This window comes from Theobroma cacao, chromosome 9 (genome assembly GCF_000208745.1).
Source record: "Theobroma cacao cultivar B97-61/B2 chromosome 9, Criollo_cocoa_genome_V2, whole genome shotgun sequence".
NCBI lineage: Eukaryota > Viridiplantae > Streptophyta > Magnoliopsida > Malvales > Malvaceae > Theobroma > Theobroma cacao.
In genome coordinates, this window is record NC_030858.1 from 2,833,267 (window position 1) to 2,856,832 (window position 23,566).

At 38.3% G+C, this 23,566-nt stretch overlaps 5 protein-coding genes across 7 annotated transcripts; 2 read left to right on the forward strand and 3 right to left on the reverse strand.

Annotated features, from left to right (window-relative positions):
* Window positions 2,465-5,733, forward strand: LOC18588081 (heat shock factor protein HSF30). Of its 3 annotated transcripts, XR_001929504.1 has the most exons (4): window positions 2,465-3,150; window positions 3,623-4,437; window positions 4,777-4,863; window positions 5,601-5,733. XR_001929504.1 is itself a non-coding variant. In XM_007012247.2 (3 exons), exons 1-3 carry the CDS (start codon window positions 2,803-2,805, stop codon window positions 4,811-4,813), a joined length of 1,200 nt encoding a protein of 399 aa, XP_007012309.2. In that variant the 5' UTR covers window positions 2,466-2,802; the 3' UTR covers window positions 4,814-5,733. The 3 variants fall into 3 exon arrangements, 1 of the variants encoding a protein (XP_007012309.2); XM_007012247.2 differs by having other exon boundaries at window positions 2,466-3,150; window positions 4,777-5,733; XR_001929505.1 differs by having other exon boundaries at window positions 2,468-3,150; window positions 3,623-4,534; window positions 4,616-5,733.
* Window positions 5,933-10,175, forward strand: LOC18588083 (cytochrome P450 711A1). The gene is made up of 5 exons (XM_007012249.2): window positions 5,933-7,437; window positions 8,401-8,553; window positions 8,641-9,424; window positions 9,524-9,619; window positions 9,725-10,175. The coding sequence occupies exons 1-5, from the start codon at window positions 7,181-7,183 to the stop codon at window positions 10,052-10,054; spliced, it is 1,620 nt and encodes a 539-aa protein (XP_007012311.1). The 5' UTR covers window positions 5,933-7,180; the 3' UTR covers window positions 10,055-10,175.
* Window positions 10,110-13,018, reverse strand: LOC18588084 (protein IQ-DOMAIN 1). The gene is made up of 5 exons (XM_018127628.1): window positions 12,434-13,018; window positions 12,097-12,339; window positions 11,302-11,529; window positions 11,088-11,201; window positions 10,110-11,005 (listed from the first exon to the last, which is right to left on the reverse strand). The coding sequence occupies exons 1-5, from the start codon at window positions 12,497-12,499 to the stop codon at window positions 10,304-10,306; spliced, it is 1,353 nt and encodes a 450-aa protein (XP_017983117.1). The 5' UTR covers window positions 12,500-13,018; the 3' UTR covers window positions 10,110-10,303.
* LOC18588085 (IQ domain-containing protein IQM1) lies at window positions 14,841-18,326 on the reverse strand. Its single transcript, XM_007012251.2, has 9 exons — window positions 18,003-18,326; window positions 17,311-17,805; window positions 17,107-17,215; window positions 16,916-16,981; window positions 16,364-16,452; window positions 16,166-16,253; window positions 15,822-16,052; window positions 15,627-15,728; window positions 14,841-15,507 (listed from the first exon to the last, which is right to left on the reverse strand). The coding sequence occupies exons 2-9, from the start codon at window positions 17,775-17,777 to the stop codon at window positions 15,040-15,042; spliced, it is 1,620 nt and encodes a 539-aa protein (XP_007012313.1). The 5' UTR covers window positions 17,778-17,805; window positions 18,003-18,326; the 3' UTR covers window positions 14,841-15,039.
* On the reverse strand, window positions 19,490-23,341 carry LOC18588086 (graves disease carrier protein). Its single transcript, XM_007012253.2, has 7 exons — window positions 22,310-23,341; window positions 21,836-21,921; window positions 21,542-21,749; window positions 21,024-21,156; window positions 20,558-20,742; window positions 20,067-20,198; window positions 19,490-19,834 (listed from the first exon to the last, which is right to left on the reverse strand). The coding sequence occupies exons 1-7, from the start codon at window positions 22,499-22,501 to the stop codon at window positions 19,733-19,735; spliced, it is 1,038 nt and encodes a 345-aa protein (XP_007012315.2). The 5' UTR covers window positions 22,502-23,341; the 3' UTR covers window positions 19,490-19,732.

Below are 23,566 nucleotides of genomic sequence, written 5' to 3' on the forward strand. Positions count from 1 at the left end.
GAAGGGATCTTCGCTGAGCCTTAGCATGGGTTTTGTTCCCCCACCCTGGAAATTTAGTTCTGATCAGGGCCGTACACGTGGCAGATCGAGCGTAATGTTGAGTAATGAAGCTGTGGGGTCGGTATCATTGGGTCAATCGAATTATATTGTGGTTGGCCAGGCCTGTTTTTGGTTAGGTTTTAACCCTACAAAATATGAGACACTGAGGTGAGGGGGTGGGGTGGGGGCGCATGGACATTGATAGGTCATTGGAGCAATAATGTGGAGGGTATTGGATTTTGGGTACCCATTTGTCTAAGAATCTTGATTCTTTGATTGAAATTTTTATTCCATGTATAAAGCTATATTAAATTTTAAATTAAAATCCACATATATATATATATGTATATTAAATGTACATCAAAACAGGATAGAGTTTGTCAGTTCGAGCAATAACTTTGATTTTTTTTAAAGATATGTAATGTACATACAATCTTGTCTTGTCTGTAATGTCTTGATGCTTCATGTTAGAAGCAAAAAAGAGAAAGTTTACAGCTAGTATATGTTCAGGATCTAGATTATTGACTCCTGAGTTATAGATAGATGACAGGAGTAGAATGTAGCTTTATAGCTCAGGCCCATGCATTTTGATTTTAGCCATGGTAAAAGTGTTCAAAAGTCTTTTGGGACTGAAAAGAAAGGAATTTATGGGCCATTCCAGTTTTGCTTGCGCAATGGGTTTCAGAAGATTGTACATAGCAACAAAGATGAAATCAGATAAATGTTTTGACCAAACGAAATGGGTTTATAATATTATTTTCTCTAATCAGTTCACCCTTCCCAGGGTTTTATTTATTCTGGTTGGGCGAATCAGATAGACAGAGAAAAATGAAACATTATCCTCTGGCTGGCCCTAGGCACTTTTAGTCCAAGGCATGCCATGCCAGCCCCAGGGCCCCATAAATCAATTAGACTGTAAATAATGGACAACAAAATGAAGTCATCACCGAGGTGGGTTGTCATAGAAAAAGCCGTGGCAGCAGCCGTCTCCTTCTCCCTCTCTCTCCCCCTCCTTTCGCTTTCCTTTCTCACTAGTTTTTGCAACTTCTTTGGGTGGGCTCCAGCCTGCTTTCTTTTCTTCTGATAAATTTTCTTTTCTGGTTTAAAAATAGCTCAATGATGATGCACACAGAACACTAAAATAATTAAACTACTTCGACCTTTTCCCACAGCCTGTTGCCTCCATGGGGAGATTTCACATAAGCTAATTAAGCTTTTAGTGAATCTCTTTACCAAAAGATAATAATAATAGTAAGGAAAAGAAAGGAGGATGATCCCTTCGAGTGGAAGTTTCGTATGTCATCAGCTAGGAAGAAAAACAAAGGGGGATCCCCTCGATCTATGGAAGGACTTTGGGGTTTGCTGTGTCACACGTGCCTGATTCATAAGTATAAATAGCTTATACATATACATACTTCTAGTTTTTATTTGGTTGGAAGGCTCATACTATTCTTGGCTTTCAATTCCCAAAACGCGGCTTGGCCTTCATCTTTTCTGTCAGTTTCTTGTTCTTATTGTAGCTTAGAGCTTGTTTAGTTTGATTTTTTTTTAATTTAAAAATTATTATAAAATTATTATAAAAAATAATAATTTTTAAAATTAAACTAAAATTATTTGATTAATTTTTTTTATAAGTTATTATTTATAAGTTATAATTTTTGTTAAAATTATCATAAAAAAGTATTTTTTTTTAGAGAGTAATATTGTAATTATTTTTAACAAATGAAGATATTTTTGAAATAAAAATAAAAATTTTCTTATATTTAAAAAAAAAAGAAAAAAAAAAAGCTCCTCATTAGAGTTTTTTTTTAAACTTTTTTTTTAAAAATTTTGTTCTTAAAAAAAAGTTATTTTTTTTAAGAGTTTTTCAAAAGATCATGTTGAATTTGACTTTTACTTTTAAAAAAGTATATAAATTTAAAAAAAAATTAGACTAAATATGCACTTAGTATCATGCTTGTTGCTCAATCAATCTTCCTCATCTCACAAAACTCAGTACAAGCTAGCTAGCCTTGGGGTAAAAACCCAAAGAAAAAAGAGTGTAGGGCCTTGCAGACCAAGATCAAATTGGCCCAAGTTTTCTTGCTTGGAAGGAAATCCAGTAGGCTTCTAGTGGAACATTTGGAGGTCCAACCATTTTTTCCTTGTCCTTCTGTAGAACCTTATAAATGGGCCTGTACCACAATATATTTGTAAACAATGGGCAAAATCATCCACGTCCATGGAAGCTCAATCTGACTTAACGAAGGCCATTTGTTCTCCCTCGGCTCCGGTTCCACCCTGAAAAATCTATGGAACCTACGTGGCAAAAGCTGAGGCATGAAGAAGATTTGGAGTGAGCAAAAGGGCTCCACAATCCGACAATCAACGGCTGGAGGCAAGCCCTTTTGGCTTTGATCCCTGCTTTTTGTCATTCTAAACAGAAGTCTCGAAAAATGGAGAAGTTTCCAGAACTACTGCTTTTGACAAATGGCAGAAACTTCTTACAAACTTCAGAAAGAAAAGCAGACACATCCACTCTCTCTGGAACTTTCTTTTCCACCGCCTTATATTCTCACTCTGCTCTCTCTTCCACCTGACACCCAACAATCATTGTAATCTCAGAACATCCCCAAAAACATTCTCAGTTCCTTTTCCTACGAAAACTGAACCTTAGGACAGAGCTCCGAAATAAACTGAATACTCCATAGAGAAAAACAACGGTACAGTTCACAACATCGGTATTTTTATTGCAAAACCCAAGTGACAAGCAAGACACAAGCTATGGAAGGAGTGGTAATTAAAGAAGAGGAAACGGTGACGTTTGCAGCTGGAACTGCAGGGTTGTCTTCATCTTCATCATCATCATCATCATCTTCTTCTTCTTCTCCGTCTTCGTCTTCGAAAGTTACTCCACAGCCCATGGAAGGGCTTAACGAAGTTGGTCCACCGCCGTTCTTGACCAAGACTTTCGAAATGGTGGAAGACCCTTCGACGGACTCGGTGGTTTCATGGAGTAAAGCTCGTAATAGCTTCATTGTTTGGGATTCTCATAAGTTCTCGACTACTCTGCTTCCTAGGTATTTCAAGCACAGTAATTTCTCCAGCTTCATTCGCCAGCTCAATACATATGTAAGTAAACCACTTAAAAGATAGTCTTTGTTTTCATTTTGTTACTAATTTTGTATAATTTTACCTGGGTTATCGTTGTTTTGATTTTCTCTACCTGAACTCTCTTTCCGTTGTAGTTGAAAAAAAATAGTCCTGAGTATCATCAGCACTGAATATGGCACTTTTCCTGTTTGATTTATTAACTGATGCTGCCGTGATGATGATTCTGATATTGAAAATTGATCTGCTTTTGTTTACTTACTCTTCCTGGTTCCCCAAATGAGTTTGACGTTCCTTGTTAATTCTATATAAATTATTAGTTTGGAGGATTTCCGTGATTCATTTTCTTGTGTACTAGCAGTATGCAGATAAATAAAACAAGTAGATAGATAAGTCGATAAATTAAGTGATTTTGTCGAGTTTCCTCTCTCTGTATCTTAGTCTGATGTAATTCAAGATATACTAACCACTTTAATGCTGTAATGTAATGCAGGGTTTTAGAAAAGTTGATCCTGATCGTTGGGAATTTGCCAATGAAGGGTTTCTGGGAGGGCAAAAGCATCTGTTGAAAACGATCAAGAGGAGAAGAAATATCCTGCAAAGTTCGCAACAGCAGGGAGAAGGAGCTTGCGTTGAGTTAGGGCAATTTGGACTAGAAGGTAAACTTGAGAGGTTGAGGAGAGATCGAACTGTGTTACTAGCAGAAATCGTGAGACTAAGGCAGCAACAGCAGCATTCGAGAGACCAAATTGTTGCAATGGAGGATCGGTTACAAAGCACGGAGAGGAAGCAGCAGCAGATAATGACATTCCTTGCCAAGGCTCTTCGTAACCCAACCTTTTTTCAGCAATTTGCTCAAAAAAAACAAATGCAAGGTGTCGAAATTGGGAGAAAAAGGAGACTAACAGCTAATCCGAGCATAGAGAATTTGCAAGAAGAAGCAATTCCAGTGGTAGTTGATACCGAGCAAGTTCTCAATTACGCCAATCAAGAGCAAGAAGAATTGGCAACCATAGAGTCTGAGATAGAGACATTTTTCACTTCTGCGTTGGACAATGAATCAAGCAGTGAAATCAAGTATCCGATAACAAGTTCGGAGCCCACATCTGGTGGAGCTAATTTAGGTTCTGTTAATGACACGATATGGGAGGAGTTCATAAGTGATGACCTAATAGCTGTTGAACAGGAGGAGGAAATTGTGGTCGGTGATCAGGCTGAAGTTGATGTTGAGGTGGAGGATTTGGGTGTAAACCCTGAAGATTGGGGTGATGACTTGCAGGACCTTGTGGATCAGATGGGTTATCTCAGGTCAAATCCATGACCAAACACATTAATGGATTGTATGATGTTATTGTTGTAGGCTTGAGTTGGTCTCTGCGACACCATTCCTGGTTTTCTTGAGCTGGTATGTTTATGAATCTTAGCTTGTTGTTCATGTTGCTTCTGTATTTTTTTCGAGACTAAAAGGAGTATATCTTTCATACAGCAGGGAGTGGTGGAAGTTGCTAAGGGGCCAACAGATGTTCCTGTTATTCTGTATCCTTTATTGATAATCTAGTCCTTGATTTCCTTTGGTACTTTATAATGCGCTTTGGAATTTGATTTATTAGTTACATGATACTTACTTCTTGCAGTGAAATTTTGCAGGCGACAGAAATTTATGGGGAACCTCTTCAATCCATGAGTCTGTCATGAGCTTCTAGTTCCAGAATTTTGGCTCTATTACCTATACAAGTATGCTCTTTAGGTTCCTGTAAATTATCATTAGTGTTTGTTTATGCAAATTATCAGTTTTAAACTTTCAATCCATACGTATATAAAGGGTTGCATGCTTGATATCCACTTATATTCATCATTTTTCTAGACTAGATAGACCATCTTAGGTCATTACCGAAAGGATTAAATTCTTTGTAAGTGGTCTGATCAAGTGGCAAAACTCAAACCAAATAAGATCTTCCATGATCAGTGTAGAGTAACTAAAATATTTCACAAGTGTGTTTTCCTTGTATAAAAATTGACAAAGTATCAATCATACCAAAATGGATCCTTCACATTCAGAGATTAAAGAAGGAAACCAACGCATGGGAGGTTAAACACCTTTATGAAGAGAAAAATCAAATGGCTGATAACCTTGCTAGGGCTGGGATTAACCGACAAGTGGAGCTCCTTCACATTTTTGATTAAGCTGCTGGGGAGGTATAGATCGGGATGGAGGAACTGGCAGGGGAAGTGGAATCTCACTTACTGCTTGCTGTGAGTTTGTCTGTGTTTTATCCCCTGTTCTTTCTCTGTTGATTGTTGGACTTGATTTTGATGCTTCAGGTATTTCAGCTCTGTTGAAAACTTGAATTGGGGTGGTTTGTGTAGTAAGGGGTGGGTACACTGTTGTATGTATGAGGGAGGGGATTTGTTTTTTGTTTTTGGTGACTGATGGGTTATTTTGTTTTACGAGAGATTTTGATCTTGTACAGAGAATGTCGAGGTTTTTAGGCCGTTATGCTGGGGAGATGCACAACGCCCTTAAATCCTCCTTTTGTTCTTAGCAAGGAAGCTTTACTCCCTGGTTGAATGAAACTTGTTACTTTTCAAAAAAAAAAAAAAAAACCAAGAGAATAATTGTAAGTCAGCAAAGGTGGCGGAAGTGGCGTGGGCTGCTTATGCTCTTGATTGATGAAATGGAAGCATCCTGGATTAGCAGGAATAGATGTTGGTGAATTGTGAAAAAGCATTCAACCTTTGTTCAACGGCTATAAGATAGATGCGTCTCTTTTAGGTGGTGCCATAAGATTCGGGACAATGTCATGCAAGAGCAAGCAAGGTTGGGGCTTTATTGTATTGACAAGTAGTAAAACCAGAGTATGAAACTTTACTCAATTTTGGAAGAAACTGTATTGTGAAGTAATTTGTTGAAAGCCCAAGGTAGAACACAAGCTACAACAGCCCTGTAAGTACAGCACAAAGCAAAATCACAACGTAATTGCGTCCTGAAGCCTGCCAGTTAAGGATTTAATGGTCGTGTGGTTGACAGACAGATTACGAATGTGATCACATCTGAAGGATGCATGTTGAAGCTTGTTATCACATATTATCCGTCCACATGTGAAACCTAGTAGAACAAGATAGATGAGGAGAAAGAGGGTAATGTTATCTGGCTCTGTCTACTTGTACTAATTTAATTAAAACATAAAGCATCCATCGGCATCGTCCTACATACTAAGTAAGACAAAAACACTCAAGAAGGAATCTTAAGCAACCAGGAGGCATACAAAAACACTCAAGAAGGAATCTTAAGCAACCAGGAGGCATCGCAAGGACTGCGGATGTTCTCAATCCGAATGCGTTTAAAGGAATCCTTTTCAGGAATCATACAGCTTTCTTCTGAGAGTAGGATGAATATATATATCCCCAACAGCATCAGGATTAAAAAACATCGAAAGTTGTTGTAAACCAAATTATTGGTCTGCTTCATGGTTATGACTCAATGTTTCATCAAGCAGAATAATCCAATCCTGATAATTTATGGACGGAGAGGGCCGGAAGGTTCCAAGTTTTAACCTGTAACTCCGGAAAAAACCAAAAGAAAGTGTTTCAAAACCCGATTAAACTATGCATGATTTGGATCTCAAATAAATGAGGGACCCTTCCAAGTGGTCTATTCTGTCCATCAAGGGGAGAATTAACGATCCATTGGCTAAACTTCAAAGTTTATGTAACGGTGAGCATCAGAAAGGCCCTACAATGAGATTTATGCTGTCAATGGACTGGTTTCTAATTGGTAGGACTGCATACAAAGGACCATAGTAATGCACAATAATCACATTTTTTTATTCACTATCCAATCCAATATAAATCTAACGGATGCAAATAAACCAAAGGGGTATCCGATTTCGCCAAAATAATCATTCAAATACTGACAAAGACCAAATTCTAGAAAGATGCTTTGTGAAATCCCACTCCTCCATTACCGACTTAGTTTATAATCCAGAACACCCCCCTCCCCTCTTGACAAAGAACCAAACTCCTCCTTCTCACAAAGGAAAAAAGAAAGGAAATGGGTCTAGTTTATGAAACTCCTCAAAGTTTAATTGGTGCAGAAGGGTTCTATCCTAGTGTCCTCATGGTATCGACAATCTCCACGGTGTTAGCCATGGTGGCAGGAGTATTGGTCTATCTGTATGGGCCCTATTGGGGGGTGAGAAGGGTGCCTGGTCCACCAGCTCTCCCGTTGGTAGGACACCTGCCCTTGATGGCAAAGTACGGTCCTGATGTGTTTTCAGTCCTTGCCAAACGATATGGTCCTGTTTTCAGGTCAGTTTGCAGCTTTTCTTTCTTTTGTCCCCTTCAGGAAATGTTTTGATCCTTCTTGGAGATGCCGACCATATCCATATTGCCATGGCAGATTGGCAGCATTTCTGATGAACAATTGTAAAGTCTAATATCCAACAAGTTATTTGCACTTTTGCCTTGGCAACATCGTCCTCCTTCAAAAGGCCAATAAATAAATGATCCTCTATCCTCTTCTTGTTCTAAAGCTTGTTGACACTTTTAGATTTGCATCATCTCTCGTTCAAAATCAATAGAAGTAATCTCTGAAATCGTAATCAGGTAGGACTAAATTTCTGTTTTCTGAAGGATAGTGGATTCAAGGGAAGAAGAAGGATACATAGTCACCTGCAACAGTCGTAACAGATAGAATCATATTTGCTGCATGGTTTAATATTTAGGATTCGTTGGCAATTCAAGAGAAGATAAGGTTTACCTTTTTTCTTAACGAGAAACAGAAAAAAAGTTCATCAATCTTTCTCTTTCTGTTTTTTCCTCTGCAGAAAGTGAGAGGGAGGAGAGTAATCCTTTCTTCTTCTTACAAGGTAGAGCACAGGAAAATGAGATTATGATGGAGACTAGTCCAGAAAACATTTTTGATGACACCATTATTAGAATTCCCTTATCCTTATTTGAGTCATTGACCTTTCACAAGCCATAAATAGTCGTCTCTAGCATTGTCAGGACTCAGGACCATGCCCACTTTCTGATCAAAGTATCTGATACTTGGCTGCATCTGACAAATTCATAAAAGACGATCCATACTTGCATTATCTGATAATTCCAAAGGAATCTCACTTTGTTCCAAAAATGTAAAATGACATAAACTTTCCTTTGCAAATTATAAAAAAAGAAAAAGAAAGTTCAATATGACCTATTGACCGAGTTCCTGACATGCAAAACTTGGTCTGGGCAATGATAATGAGGCATGTGGTTTTGGTGGAGCAGGTTTCATATGGGTAGACAACCCTTGATAATTGTAGCAGACCCGGAGCTCTGTAAAGAAGTTGGAATAAAGAAATTCAAAGACATTCCCAACAGAAGCATTCCCTCACCTATCGCAGCCTCCCCACTTCATCAAAAGGGTCTCTTTTTCACGAGGTGCCAATACACAAGTAGCACAACCAGAGTTCTTTCAATCATGATTATAAGTTTTCTAATTAAGATCTTGATGCCACCTGATTGCAGGGATGCAACATGGTCGACTATGAGAAATACAATATTATCTGTCTACCAGCCATCACACTTGGCAAGCCTTGTTCCAACCATGCAAAATATTATTGAATCTGCCACTGAAAATCTCCATGCTTCTGAAGAGGGCATCACTTTTTCTAACCTCTCACTCAAACTGGCCACTGACGTAATAGGACAAGCTGCTTTCGGGGTTAACTTTGGCCTCTCCAAACCAAAATCAACAAGTGAATCAACCAGGACTGTAGATGACCAAGGCAGTCAAAACGACGAAGTGTCTGACTTCATCAATCAACACATCTACTCCACAACACAACTTAAGATGGACTTATCAGGTTCTCTTTCAATTATAATAGGTCTGCTTGTCCCCATATTACAGGAGCCTTTCAGGCAGATTTTGAAAAGAATACCAGGAACTATGGACTGGAAAGTTGACAGGACTAATAAGAAGTTGAGTGGCCGGCTTAACGAGATTGTATCAATCAGAATGAAAGAGAAGAACCGAGGTTCAAAGGATTTCTTGTCTCAAATATTGAGTGCAAGGGAATCAGAGAATGTGGCTAAGAATGCTTTTACTCCGGACTACATTAGTGCAGTTACTTATGAGCACCTTCTTGCTGGATCAGTAACAACTTCCTTTACACTATCCTCCATTGTATATTTAGTTGCTGGACATCCAGAGGTGGAGAAAAAATTGCTGGAAGAGATTGATGGCTTTGGGCCGCATGACCGGGTGCCAACTGCTTATGACCTTCAACATAAATTTCCATATCTTGATCAGGCGAGTCCTTTAGGCTTCCCCTTTCGACATTTATGCAATGTTTGACAATGACACGGATGTATATCGATGTTTGGGCTAATTCTGTTGATTCGACTTCAGGTGATTAAAGAGGCTATGAGGTTCTACACAGTTTCCCCATTAGTAGCTAGAGAAACATCAAAAGAAGTGGAGATAGGAGGTTACCTTCTACCTAAGGTATTGCCTTCTCTCGTAGAGAACCCAATGTACTTCAATTGTGTGCATGGACTAATGCTTGTCTGTGATTTTCCATCTTCTTTTTTCTTATGCTTTGATGAGCAGGGAACGTGGGTCTGGTTAGCACCTGGTGTCTTGGCAAAAGATCCAAAGAACTTCCCAGAACCAGATAAGTTTAAGCCAGAGAGGTTTGATCCGAACTGTGAGGAAGAGAAAAGAAGGCATCCTTATGCTCTCATACCCTTTGGAATTGGGCCCCGGGCATGCGTTGGCCAGAAATTCTCCTTGCAGGAAATCAAACTCTCCTTGATACACTTATATCGGAATTACACATTTCGACATTCCTTTAGCATGGAGAAACCTTTGGAGCTCGAATACGGCATAGTTCTCAACTTCAAACATGGTGTAAAGGTCACAGCTATAAAAAGAACATGAAGATTTTGTACATGGCTTGAGTTTTATTTCCTCAGTCATACAAATGCACGAAAACTGAAGTAAAAGTGATTTAAAGAAGAGCCAAATAAACAATTGTACAGAATGGATTGCCCTTGAATCAGTCACAAAATACTCAATAAGGTGTTTGCGACAACTTGCTCTCAGATCACCAGCTATTAACTTAATACACATTTCAATAAAATGAACAACAAGATGTTGCACTTTTCAAAGAAACAAACAATTATCAATCTAATCATACAAGCAGTTACCCCTGTCCCTGGGTTTCATTGAGCTTTTATCCAATCGTGTAGGTGGATATAGTGGTCGAGACATATGGACTGAAGGATCAGAACCAGCACTACTTTTTGAATCCCCGTTGTAGAAAGCAGCTGATCTCTTGAACTGGAACTCATCCATGGACTGCCTTTGGATTCTCTGCAAGGCATGATTGCCTGCTCTTTGTCTTGCCTTGGTAGATTCAGTCAAGTTCATGTAGTTTGGTCTACTATTGCCACTCTCCTCTGTTCTATCTGAAGCCAAGATAGTGTTTCCAGAAACTGGTGTGGTAGAAGTGCATATTGAAGATGAAGCAGAGCTCTCATCAAATCGAAATTCAGAACTTGGACTTGAGGACGAGCAAGTAACTAGCCCAATATGAGGAGGCTTTGCAGAAATCCTGGTGGTGATATTGTTCTTTCTGACTTTCACAGAGCATGGTTCAGAAGGTTTTGTATTCTTTCCCACGAGGGACTCTGAACAACTTTTTGATGGTGGAGTTGCTTCTGAAGGGTCAGCCTGTGATTGTTCCATCAATCTAGTCTCCCATGGCCGGGCTGCCATCCAACGTTCTAGCCAACTCCATCCCCAACTATTCTTATCAAACCCTTGATTTTTGAGATATGGAATTGAAGTATTTGTTCGGGTAGTAGAACCAGGGTTTGATCTCCATTGCTGTAAAAGCAAAGAACTTCAATTATCGTTTGCCATGATTAATTCAACATTACAAAAATTTAGAAAATTTCCATCTTAATACCTTCTGAGCAAGAGAATAAGCAAGTGCTCTTTCTCTCTTGAAGGCTCCTTCTTGCCTCATCTGCAGCTTTGCTTTAATATCATCTAGTGTTCCTTTGCTATCACACCAGCCATCCTGAAAACATTATTTACAGTCATACGGGGAAAATTTTTCCAAACAGCTAATAATGACATTAGCAAATTGAAGTGGCAACTAAAGTTTTGGTTAGTAAAACCTCTGCTTCCTTCAAGATATCAGCCTTGCTTCGGCGTTCATCAAGCATCTTTTGAACTGCCTGCCCCTCTGTGGACATTCGCACACGACGGGCCCTAACACGAGCCTGAACACGAACGAGAGCTTGCATGCACCTAAGTGTCACAGCAGCCTGTTTCCTCACCTGTCGACCACGAACTAAGGCTTGAAGCCTCACAATTCCTTTTAAAGCCCTCAAAGCCCTTCTTGCCTACATAAAAATTGCAGGTGAGAATGTACGCTGGTTCAAAAGCAACCAAATATTTCTGCAACAAGCACCATTAACATGAACATAACAGAAACCATATGCCATAGGGTGAAGCACCAATTTGAAGATCCGAGGGTGACTACATCTATACAAATTTGACGTTAAATTTACTGAAGAACATTAATCCAGATCAAATAATACTACTATTTACAATGAAGTTAACATTTCTAAATAAGGAGCTAAGTCCACATTAAAAATTAAGTTTCGTAAAAAAAAAAGAAAAGGGATATGCTTCCTCTATTGGAATATATAATTTTTTATTAGAGGAGGTCCTAATCAAAAGCATTGGTTTATGTAGAGTAAGGTCTCAGTATGCCTTGCTTAGTTTAGCTCCTTCCATGAGTTGAACCCATTTAGATCTAATGTTTATTTACTATTTGTTATGGCTGCGCTGATGTATTAACTGCTGAATCGAGCAACAATGAAGAAGCTCCACTATAGAAAATTTCGTTCACATTCTGCCACCAACGAGGAAAGAAAAAATGGCAGCAAAAGGGAAAGCAAATTTACCAAGAAGCCACGGAAAGCAGTTTGGATGCGAATGGCAGCCCATTCTTGCCTTACAACCCTGAAATCTTTAGGAGGAGCGCGAACTACTTTAGCCATTGCAGCACTGAAAGCATCAGTCCTTGGTGAAGAACCAGATCCTTCTGAATCTGCTCTAAACTTTCCTTTAAAACCCTTCCATGAGGATCCCAAGTCCCCTGAAGAACTCCATAACCTCCACTTCTTACTCTTGCCACTCACCTTTTCCTACATAGCAGAAAGAAAAAATAAAGAGCTTTAGTGCAGAAATGTATATAACAGTAAGTACCTGAACAATGAAGCAGAAAAACGCAGAGCTCACTTGGTCATCTTTTTCAGTTTTCTTGAGACCAATAAGAGATTTCACCCATTTCCCTGAAGCACCCATTGACGGTTCAATGTATATATTCTCTCAGAGCTAGAAGGAACACTCTTGAGGGAAGAAAAGAGCAGAGAAATGCAACAAGTTTGATCTCAACAAGCTCAAAAGAAGGCAACTTGGTAAGAGAAAGGGAATGGGCAGCGATGAGAACAGTGAATAACAGAATAACAGTGAGAAAAAAAGGAAAAATTTTTTTGGGAAAAAAATGGAACTTGAACAACTCTCAAAGAAGAAAACTTTTTTCTTTTCGTAGAGAAAGATAGCAGATTGAGTTAAAACGATAGGACCCAAGTAGAGAGAGTTGAAATAAAAGCTCCCAAAGAGCCCAAAAACAAAGTTTGGGGTAACAATGAAGAACCTGAAAGCAGGAGGAGAGAGAGGGGGAGAGAGACGTGGGGAAACTGAGGGGATTGTGGGTTTGGGGTTACAGGCTTACAGGTTTAGTGGGTTTACAAGGTCCACTGATACCGTTCAACATTTTGAAATTCAAAATGAACAACGGACAAAGAAGGGTTGATCCCGCTCACTGGAATTCCATTCTCTGGTGCGACCAGCTTATCTGTCCTTGTATCCGGAAGTATATATTTTTTTACCACAGTCGGGTTTGGACCCACTGCTTTTTGGAAAATTTGCCATGAAAAGGCACGTCCCATTTGTTTTAGTACATGAAAAAGTTACAAAAAAAGACAACAAGTTACCCGACAAAGGATCCCTCTGGTCAGTGCATTGAAGATCCTGGTTGCTTTGCTGCAGCAAAAACAGTGTTAAGCTGTGTGGCATTTTCGAGTAATTGGCTTGGGACATTTTTTTTTCTCTTTCTTAAAAACCAATTGCTACCTATCCATGGAGGATAGGATACCTTGGGACATTTGTATGGCCAGTGTTTAACCTCTGTTCCATCTCACGTTTCAGAATCCCTATCTTTATCACAACCTTTCACTTACCCACATGATAAATTGATTCAGATGATTCAAACTTGTGAAGTTTTATTTCGATCTTGGATAAAGTTGAGCATAACAAAACAAAACAAAATCTGGGAAGTAGATTGGTCTGATGCCTGTGGGTCTTCAGAATACTACAAACAGCATTTGAATTTTTACAGCTTGGTGGATTTCAAATTGTCTGTAAAGACAACATTTGATTTTCAAATTTCTTGTCCAACGTAACTTGTTACAGCTTGAGACTTCTAATTCACAAAACCAAAATGGGAAACTCTGTTTTGTCTATTTAACAATCAAATCCAAGTCCATTACTATAATTCTGAACTCTGAACTCAACTGTTTTGGCCTAGGATTCTCTGGCATGGGGTGGGAGTAGGTATGGGAAATAAAAAGCATCAGAACAAGTCAATGGGGATTCCTTTTTAAAACTGCAGCGGGAATTAATGGGGCTAATGTAATTGGAGTAAAAGGCAAGCAAGTTTAGGGTAAAGTGCGTAACCCTTTGGTCGTGTGATAAAGCTGCAGCTGAATGAAAATGAGGCGTGAAGAAGGAGATGCCATGGAAAATGTGAAGAGACAGAGACAGAGGGAAAGCATTCAACGGAGGAGTGCTTGGTTTTAATTAAATTACTCCCCAAAGGCTTTACACTTAGGTTGTTGTGTTTTTGTCAGGCGTTGACATCGAGACACAATGAAATTACTGCGGGGTGGGGGAGTTAGCTGTCTTCTCCTTACTAGGCTTTATAAAAGAAAAAAAAAAAATTCAACCACAAAGTAAAAAAAAAAAATGTTAAGATATCTCACTTCATTTTCCCTCAATTATGGAAACCTATAAGCAAGAAAATTGTCTTCAGTACTTTTTCATTTTTCCAAAAAAAAAAATATAGGCTTCAATAATGGTATTTGTTTTACTCGAAGAATTTTAAATCCGTTATAATGTCATGAATTCATATTTTTAATTTAAAAAATATATTTATTAAACAAATGTTATGGTCAATATTCTCCTCGGTTGATATGTTTAATTTCCCTTTTTTTTTTTTGTTTTGTTTCCTAGGTTCTGAGGGCTTTATTCAATTACTCATCTTTAAAGAGTCAGTAGTCAAAGCTCATAGTTCCAGGAATGTTCAGCTTGTATGTCGTCTGTCTCACCTACCCCTCCCCCCCTCTCATACTTCATTTTAATTCCTTTGATAATTTTATCTTAAATTAGAAGTCGCCATAGTTCTTCTCTATACACTATTCTTTCCTTTCTTCACTGTATATTCCAAATATAAACAAAAAGGGAACATGCATGCTTCTGTTTCCTTGGCTAAATAATGGATGTGGTAGATAAATGTTATGCAAAATGATTTGATATTGTAATTAATATTGTTGTATTTAGGAATTTAGATAAATTTATACATAAAAAAACTGACAACAGCAAAACCTTTACATTACAAAAAGGGTTAGGAGGCTAAAAGCCTTTAACAAATTAAAGAAACAAAGAATGTTTTGTCAGATCCCTTCACCTATTTTTACATTTTTATTACGTACTATGTCCACTTTCTGCTTTAAATTTTGCAGGCACAAGAAGTGCTCGACCTTTGGTGAATGGCTCAGAGAGTTTTAATTTGCAGCCATTGCTGACACCCTTGGGCTAGGGAGTCCCATGTATGCCAGCCTGGGGGAGACTCGAATTTTGGGGCTTGGTCGTGGTGATGGTATCGGGCCAGAGTTCCCAAAGCGACCAGGCGTGGCTCTGGGGGATAGGTTAACCTGTTCCAGAGCCTCGGATTGGAGTTGTGTTGGGTAGTCTCTGACACAGCCAATGCGAGGACCAACCCCGCTTGTCCACTTGCAAGACAAACGCTTGGCCATGTTGAATGCTGGTGCCCCCACATTGGCTGCACCGCTGCCCACGCTTCTTTGTAGACTTTCTGTACTGATGCATGCATCAGTTGCGGGCCCATCAACGCCCACAGCCTTTGAATCTGTTGACTTTGGTGTTGCAGCCGTTGGATCTTTGATCTGCCCATGCTTGGACTCATCACCGGCAGCTTTGAATGAGGTGTATTCATCATCTATTGCACATCTCTGCTCAAAAAAAAAAAAAAATGAGAATGTGATGCGCTATTCTGACAAGAGAAATTAATTTCGGAGGCTACTATGAAGCTTAAAAAAAGAAAGTTTCTTGAACTAGAAGGTTTTATTACCTTAACATTGGTCAAATCCACATTGTGTTCCTCAAGGAAAATAATGAATTCCTTGAAATTGTCTTCAGTTGGGAGATAATGACCACTGTAAGGCCAAATAGCCTGGAGAAAGAACAGAAAAAATTTAGCTTCAAAACAAAATCGATGGGAAAATAATTGTGTGTATTGGTGTTTGCACATTGCACAAGATGTTACCTCAAGAACTCCTTGAGAAGCCACCAATCTTCCTGCAGCTGTTGTAGCCCCTCCGGAAAGGAAACTCGAGTGCTGAAAGACACCTTTCTTCTTCTGCCCAACGTACAAGGATCTTGATGTGCTAAGTACAAAAATCCACTTACAACCCTCAATCGTGTCGACAAGCATTCCTGATTGCTTGTAAACAAGCTTTCCACTTTCCACAACCACCTCAAATGCTTCCCTCTCATTCTGCAAACCAGAAAACAGATATTGATTTAATGATTAAGAAATGTTCACAGAACTTTTTAGTCAGAATTGGTGCATTTCACATGGGGTAGAATGTAGAAGTAATAAGAACTCACTGGTCCAAGATATTTAATGCATTGCCTTTGTAGATCAGGTCTTTGACACTTATTAAGATTTAGTTCTTTGCCATCACCAATATCCAACCTTCAATTCCAGGATGGAAAATGGATGTCAGAAAATTTAGAATATAGGGGTAAAAAACAGTGAACTTCACTTTATGTAACTTTCTAGTCAGATTTATGAAAATACAATACCAGTAGAAGAAAGGTTGTGTGCTCCTGCTTGCAGACCAGACATCATAGTAGAAGTGTAAGTTGTGTCCATAACGATGGCGTGGGTCAATCTGCACCAACACAAAAAGAACAGTTACTCATGGAAGTTCCATTGATTTATTTGAAGAAAAAAAAATATTGTATTTAAAAGATATCAGAGATATGATTTAGTTTTCTAATTTCTAATTTCTAACACTGCAGTACAATTTATTGGTTTGCCATGACCTGATACTATCATCAATTGCTCAACCCGGTACATGAACCAGGTTCAAATGATTCCATATCTTAGCCAGAGTTTCCTATGTGACAGCTAGATAAGTCAATGCAGACAGCGTCACAGGGGACTGCAGAGGATATGAATATCTAAATTTAGAAGGATGGAAAGCCAATTTTGAAAGAAAATTGATACTTCCAAGTTTTGAGTTCTTGCATAAAACTTGAATTAGCAAAACTAACTACTTCTAAGCAATCTAGTCTGCTGGAGAACAAATCAACAGGAATAATTCTAATGCAAGAAGGACAATATGGGCTTACAGCTTCAAGCCAATGTTGCAGGGCTAGTTTTTGAGCCTTCTCATCCTTAGATAAACCCTTCCCAACCTACAAACTCAAAAGGATTCTCTTGTCAGTCTTCAAGCAAATTCGCAAAGTAGCAAACCTCATTTAAAGGACTTGTGAAAGCTTGCTAAGGTATTTTAAGGAATTGTGACAGCTTAGTAAAGTACCTTGGCAGCCCTTGTTTTAGCACGTGCCCACTTTGATATGACAGTTTCTGGTTTGTCATAGAAAGAAACAGAACACCTTTTTAAGGCTGCAGAATCTAAGGTCTTCCACCTACAATGTTGAATCAAATGTAAGAACCAAATTACTAAAAATTGAAATCACCAAAGAAAGAACAAGAAAAAAAATGAGGTTATAAGGAGACAAACCAGAGCTCTTCAACCACAACTGCACAATCTGCCAGGTTCCTTCTTGTCCTATAACTTTTGTAGACTTTTTGAAGCTTAGTAGCAGCAGCATCAAGCTCACTTACGGGCCTTGGAGAAAACATTACCACTGGTTCAGGGAGCTTTATGGTGGGTTTTATTGGTATAACGATTTTATTCGCTTTATCGTTTGAAAAGACTGAATTTGCATTCCCTTGATCAAATGAGTCGGATGCTTCAAGCTTTGGTTCTTTGGAATCACCATAATTATTCAACCTATCAAACTTGTTAATTGGAGACTCTGAATCATCCATCTTGAAACTCTTTGCTTTTAGGGTCACCTCTCCATCATCTCTTCCAAGGCTTATGGACCTCACAATAACCTTTTCTATGGTGTCGGTATCACCAAAAACCGGATGTCTCAGGATTTCCTTCCATGCTGATAAAAGGAAAGAAAGGGAAAGACCCATTGATTTAAAAGCTCTTATCCACTCCAACCTGTGATATCATAATGATCAAACATGCTGGTTAGATTGAATGAAAAAAGCAATCCGATTAGTCCCCTGAGTTAAAAAGATGGAAAATTTTCCGAAGGGTTAAAAAACATGAAATTGATCTTCCAAGAGAAAGAAGAACTAGAGAGAAAAATCAAACAGAAAAGAACTTTCACCGCAAAATGAATTCGAGAACCTCACCTACAGATAACAGAAGATGTGGTCCAAAAACCAGAAAACTTTTCCTCTAACTATGAAGTTCCAAAGAGAAGACTTTTGATTGATGAGCCCCAACTGCAAAGTAATGCTCTACTTGTTGAGAGAGCTTATATATAGGCAACTTGCTGGCAGTTTGAACAATCAAAGCTACTGACACTACGTGGAAAATCAATGCTGTGAAGGAAAAAGTTAAAACAATTCAAAGTTGGCGTGTCATGCACAAAGTCAGTAACCCAATTTCACTGAAAGAGCTGAGCTTGGAGGAAAAAATCTAAAAAGTGAATGTGGCGGGGTTTTGGGGGACTTTCAAAGAAGTTTATGAGAAGGATTGAAGAAGCAACAATTACAGTAAGCATGTTTTATATGGAATAAAAAAAAAAGGATGATAATAAAATTATAAAAGTATGAGGCCATGGGCTAAAGATGTTACTTATTTTATTATTACTACTAATTTCTTTTATCCTTTCTTGTTTGGTCGTAGTAGCTATAAAGAGGTGGTGTGGGCTCTATCTTTGTAATATTTGTACTGTTGCCGCTGGAACTTCATTTTCAGCCGTGGTGGGGATCATTACTTCGTAATTGGAAAACTTCAACACTTCCAACCCATTGACGGATATGACTTCGTTTCCATGGATATCTATCTTTTTTCTTCAAATCAGTGGTGTTAAGATTATCATGAGGAAACAGCTAAGCACCCACTTCTTCATTTCAGTATAAAAGGTTGGGTAAATGTTCAACTCTTTGAATTTGTTATTTAGTTGACTTCCAGGATTTCATTTACTTTTGTTAGCAGAAACCAAGGTCAATGATGACTTTCGATTTCCTTCTATTTTTTGGTTCAATGATTTCAAGATTACCATACAGCAACTACTTGTTTTATTTTATACTTAAAATAGAAACAAAGACTTTTCTTTTTTGTTTATTTCCATTTTACGAGTAGTTTAAGTATAATGACATTAGCATATGTCAAGAAATAATAATACATGCATGCATCCATAATTTTATTATAAAATAAGGTTTGATATTGTTTCACACGTTAAATTAGTTTATGTAGAATACAATCAGTCAATACTAATTTCATCTTATATTCCAATGATGAGAGGGTCAAAGGGTAATGGATTCATAAAGTTTCTGCAATCAATGGGGGACCTGACATTACCAACTTGACCCTTAAATGGCCAGCATTTGGGGTCACCCACTTGCGTAGAGGTTGTTGAAGCTATTACCTCACTACCAAGCTTCCAATGTCTTTACCAACATAAATACAATGCACAGTTTCTCAATCCGAGTTATAAGTCAGTATGTATGTGACGGAACTCCTTCACACTGGTCCAGCTCACTAGTGGGCATTAAATACTTATCTTTTTCAGTGCATTATAAATCCATGGGCGACTGTGTTGGTGATGCAAGACAGTCATCCGAAATAAATGCATGAGTGTTATCAGAAAACCATACCCCATTTCTTATGGTAAAGCCAACCAACTTATTCATTGCAAAGCCATGTCTAATAATTTTCTGAAAAAAGTGAAACAAGATAAGGTAGTTGATTGCCTCGCCCCAAAATAGAACATAAAACATAACAAGCACCTGCATCTGGACCTCAGTCATATTATTAATACACTTGTTCATTTCACTCCCAAGTATCATAGTTATAGTACGCGACCTTGAAGTTGTTAGGATTTCAGTCGCCTCCGTTGTAAATCCATCTCCGTTTATCCAGCAGATACTGCCTGTACCTTCTGTCGGGGTGGTATGTGAAGCCAAACCTTCATCATGTCATATGCCGTGAATCCAATTGCCACAGAAGGAACCACCTGACAACCAAATTGTAACACATTACTAATTAGAATTAAAACCATCCAAAGGCCAAGTGAAATAGGCAATTATAAACAAAAGGTCACACTCAACTCCATATAACTCTCCATCTGGATTTCTTGAAAGGACCAATGTTTATTGTTTCTCAAAAGTTAGGACAGACAAAGCTAACAGATACAAATCTGCAAAAGTGAACAGCTATGTTGATATTGTTGCTGAGATATAGACTACCTTAATATAATTAATGCTCAAGCCAGCAAACAATTGTCTCCACCCCTGATTACGGACAATAGTAGTAAGCCCTTCTATTGTGTTCCTGTATCTCCTGCCACCTTGAATTGTTGAACACTGAAGACTTTCAACCTGTACCAAGACGTTCAAAAATTACTTCCCAGCTGGGTCAATCACAAGCTAGGTGCCAATGGAAAAGTGGATAGAGACGCTAATGACTCAATGCAATTAATCATGGTTGGCATCATTAAGAGAACACAATAGCAAGTATATCAGGTTGAACAAACTACTTTCCAATCAGTTTATTTAACCAGGTTGGTTTCAATATATCTAGCACTTATTTTAGAATGTGCATACCTCAAAACATGTAAAACATCCCACAAAAGTTTCCGTGCTAATAATAACACATGAAAGAGAAAACATATTGCTAATTCCCAACAAAAAAGAATAGCAGTTACACCTCCTAGAAATGTATAGGTATGGCACAATACCTGCATCTGTCTCCTTACAACATCTAGTGGGTATGTGAAGGTCTGTCCAAGTAACCCAGCCAGTGCTCCGCAAGAAACATGCATCAGAATTGACTTTTGGTGCTCTTCAGGAACACGTGTCTTTAGTGCCTCATAAATGTAGAACTTTAAACCAGCATAAGGAAGGATCCCAACGAGTGTTGGACCTATGTAAAACAAAAAGTTTCATTAAGAAAGCACAACTTGCAAAGAAAATACATAAGATGCAATATGAAGCAACTAAACTAAAAAAATAAAAAATAAAAACTATATGTTAAGCTAATGAATCACTATTGTCATGAAAGACTGAAGATGCCTTAAATCAGACAATAACAATCATCATGTCAGTAATCAAAATAACTTATGCACCGAACAAGGAGCCTTTGTCAAATAAACATATTCATTCTTAATTTATAATATGAAACATTAAAAACAACTGTCTACATACCTACACCTCGATATAATCCACGTATCCCGCCTTCCTTGTAAACAGTTGTCAGCACATCAGTTATGCCACTATATGCAGGTCGAGGATAGAAACCTCTTATACCAGAACTGAAATTTGTTCTGGTGTCCACAACCTATTGAAACCATAAAAGTTACTTAAAAAGTTAAAATATATAAATAACATTCTTTTCCTTTAGTTATCCAAGGAGCCTGATAAGTACTGACATATTTCCATGGAATGAGTGTAATTTTTCCAAATGCATCAATTCTATGCTGCTATAAGTTTACTTAAAAATTTTCCATTGGAAACTAATGCCATGAGTGCTTTACCAATTCACATGCACAACCAGAGTCAGCAATTACATGATAGTAACAATAGATTGGGTTAAACTAGTCTAAAAGGATGACACATGTACATTATTGTAAATACCGGCCACCCAGATCAACCTCACTTGAAAAATGGAAAAGGATTCAAAAATATTCAAGAGAAACTATGTTATTTCAATCAGAACTTCTTACCTGATACGCAAGTTTAGTACGAGCCAAGTCCAAGGGATAAGTGCATAAGACTGCTGTTCCTCCAGAAGCAGAACCAGCTAAAAGATCTACAACAGGTCCTGATCCCAAGGAAGAAAAATTATCTAAGATCCAACCCCGATACTGCTCGTAAGTCATGAAATGTAAGGCAGCATAAGGAATGATCCGAATAAGACTAGCTCCATTTCCTCTGTGAGTAAGAATAGGCATGATTTAGGCTAACTTCGATGGGAGGACAGAGATAGACGAAAGTGGTAAAATGTTCTGCTAACTTACTTATAAAATCCAAGAACACCTTCAAGCTTTAGTACCTTCCTTAAGGATTGATAAACCCCAAGAGATTGGAAACCATCAGTCCTTGTCTGCTCAATAGAGAAAGAGAGAAAGACAATCATATGACAACTGCAATTAGTAATGTGCATGAAGCATAAAAACACATTGGTGGAGAAACAAAGTAAGCAACAAATAAGTAACTTGATAAACATCCAGCAAGCACCAGAGAACATATATATATAAAAGTTAAGCACCAATGTGACTGGAAATGAATTTTGCTGGAAAATCACTTACTTAATTGTAACTGGCCTACTCAAAAAGTAATAAGTAACAACTACACAAGACCCAAAACCAAGCTAAACATTTAATTAAGGTCAGCATAGCAAAATGCTAAAATAAAAAACACAATCTTTTGCTTTGTATTTATGAATACTGCCTAAATCTAAAAAAAGGTGACGTAGGTATATGACAGCTCACCTGCAAGAGTATTTTAGTCCGTTCTAAAGGTGCAAGGGTAGTTTTAGCAAAAGCTCCAGCAGCGCCACCAGCAATTAGCTCTTTGACGTAAACAGGCAAACAATCAATGTGGGAAACCTCTCTGTGTGCGGTTGAACCATCAACGAGGTCGGCCATGTTTGCTGTCAATGTATGCCCTTGAGGAGAACTCATATCAAAACATCCAACTCGAACCAATTATATTACCAAAGTCTTCCTCAATTCAACGAGTTTGTCAAATTATGATTACCCACCCTGAAGCTTGAAGAACTCTTTATCCCATCTATCTCTTGGGATACAAAAAGAAAACGATTTCTGTTCAAAGGGAAGATTCAATGGCCTGAGAACGTCCAGATGAGAGCCGGGAAGGTTCACAAGCCGATCCTTTTCTTCAATAACAACAAGATTCATCCAAAGACACAGAGAAAAACAGACCACAAAGATACCCAAAACCCAAAACCTACCCTTTCAGTTACAACGCTGCTCCCATGGGATCTTTATCATAAAAAGCTTAAAAACCTTTTTTTTCAAACTAATCAATCTCAATCTAGATTCATCGAAAGTCTTCCTTTAAAGCGCCCAAAGCCACCACTTTCATAAATAACATAACCCTCAAGTACTCTAAAAACCAATCAATGCAAAGAGTTTCCACTGATTCCAGGTTCAAATCATTCAATACCCATGTGAGATTAATCCAAGGGGGCTTCAGAAAACGTACCAGAACAGAAAAGGGGGTTTAAATCAAAAAGGAGAACAGGCATATAAATTTTGGGTAGAAACAAGAATCTAGAAATACCTGTTCTCCTTCAGAGAAAGAAGGAGGAGGTTTCTCTACGGAGGTTTTCTTCCCCTTTCCTTTCAGAAAGCACGAATTCGTTTGTTCGCTGTGCGCTGTTTTGTTGAAATTTAGAAGGGGAAGCGCTGTGATGCTGACTATGATGCATTAAGGTCGGTGGAGCTCAAACCTAATCCACGTTGGATGTTCCTACTGTGCGGAAATGATTTATTAGGGCGCAACAACATAGGCGATTGGCTGATTTGGACGGACCAGGATGTCCTTTTAAAACAATTTGTTTGATTTGTCAGTTTTCACCTGGACCTCACGTAGCTAACATCCTCAGCCAATTGCTTTTTGTATTCTAGATAAGTACCGGAGGAGGAAGAGTCCTTGCACAACTCAAAAATGAAAAATCTCATATGACATTCGGTTGATGGGCAAGAGTACTACTACCATGGACC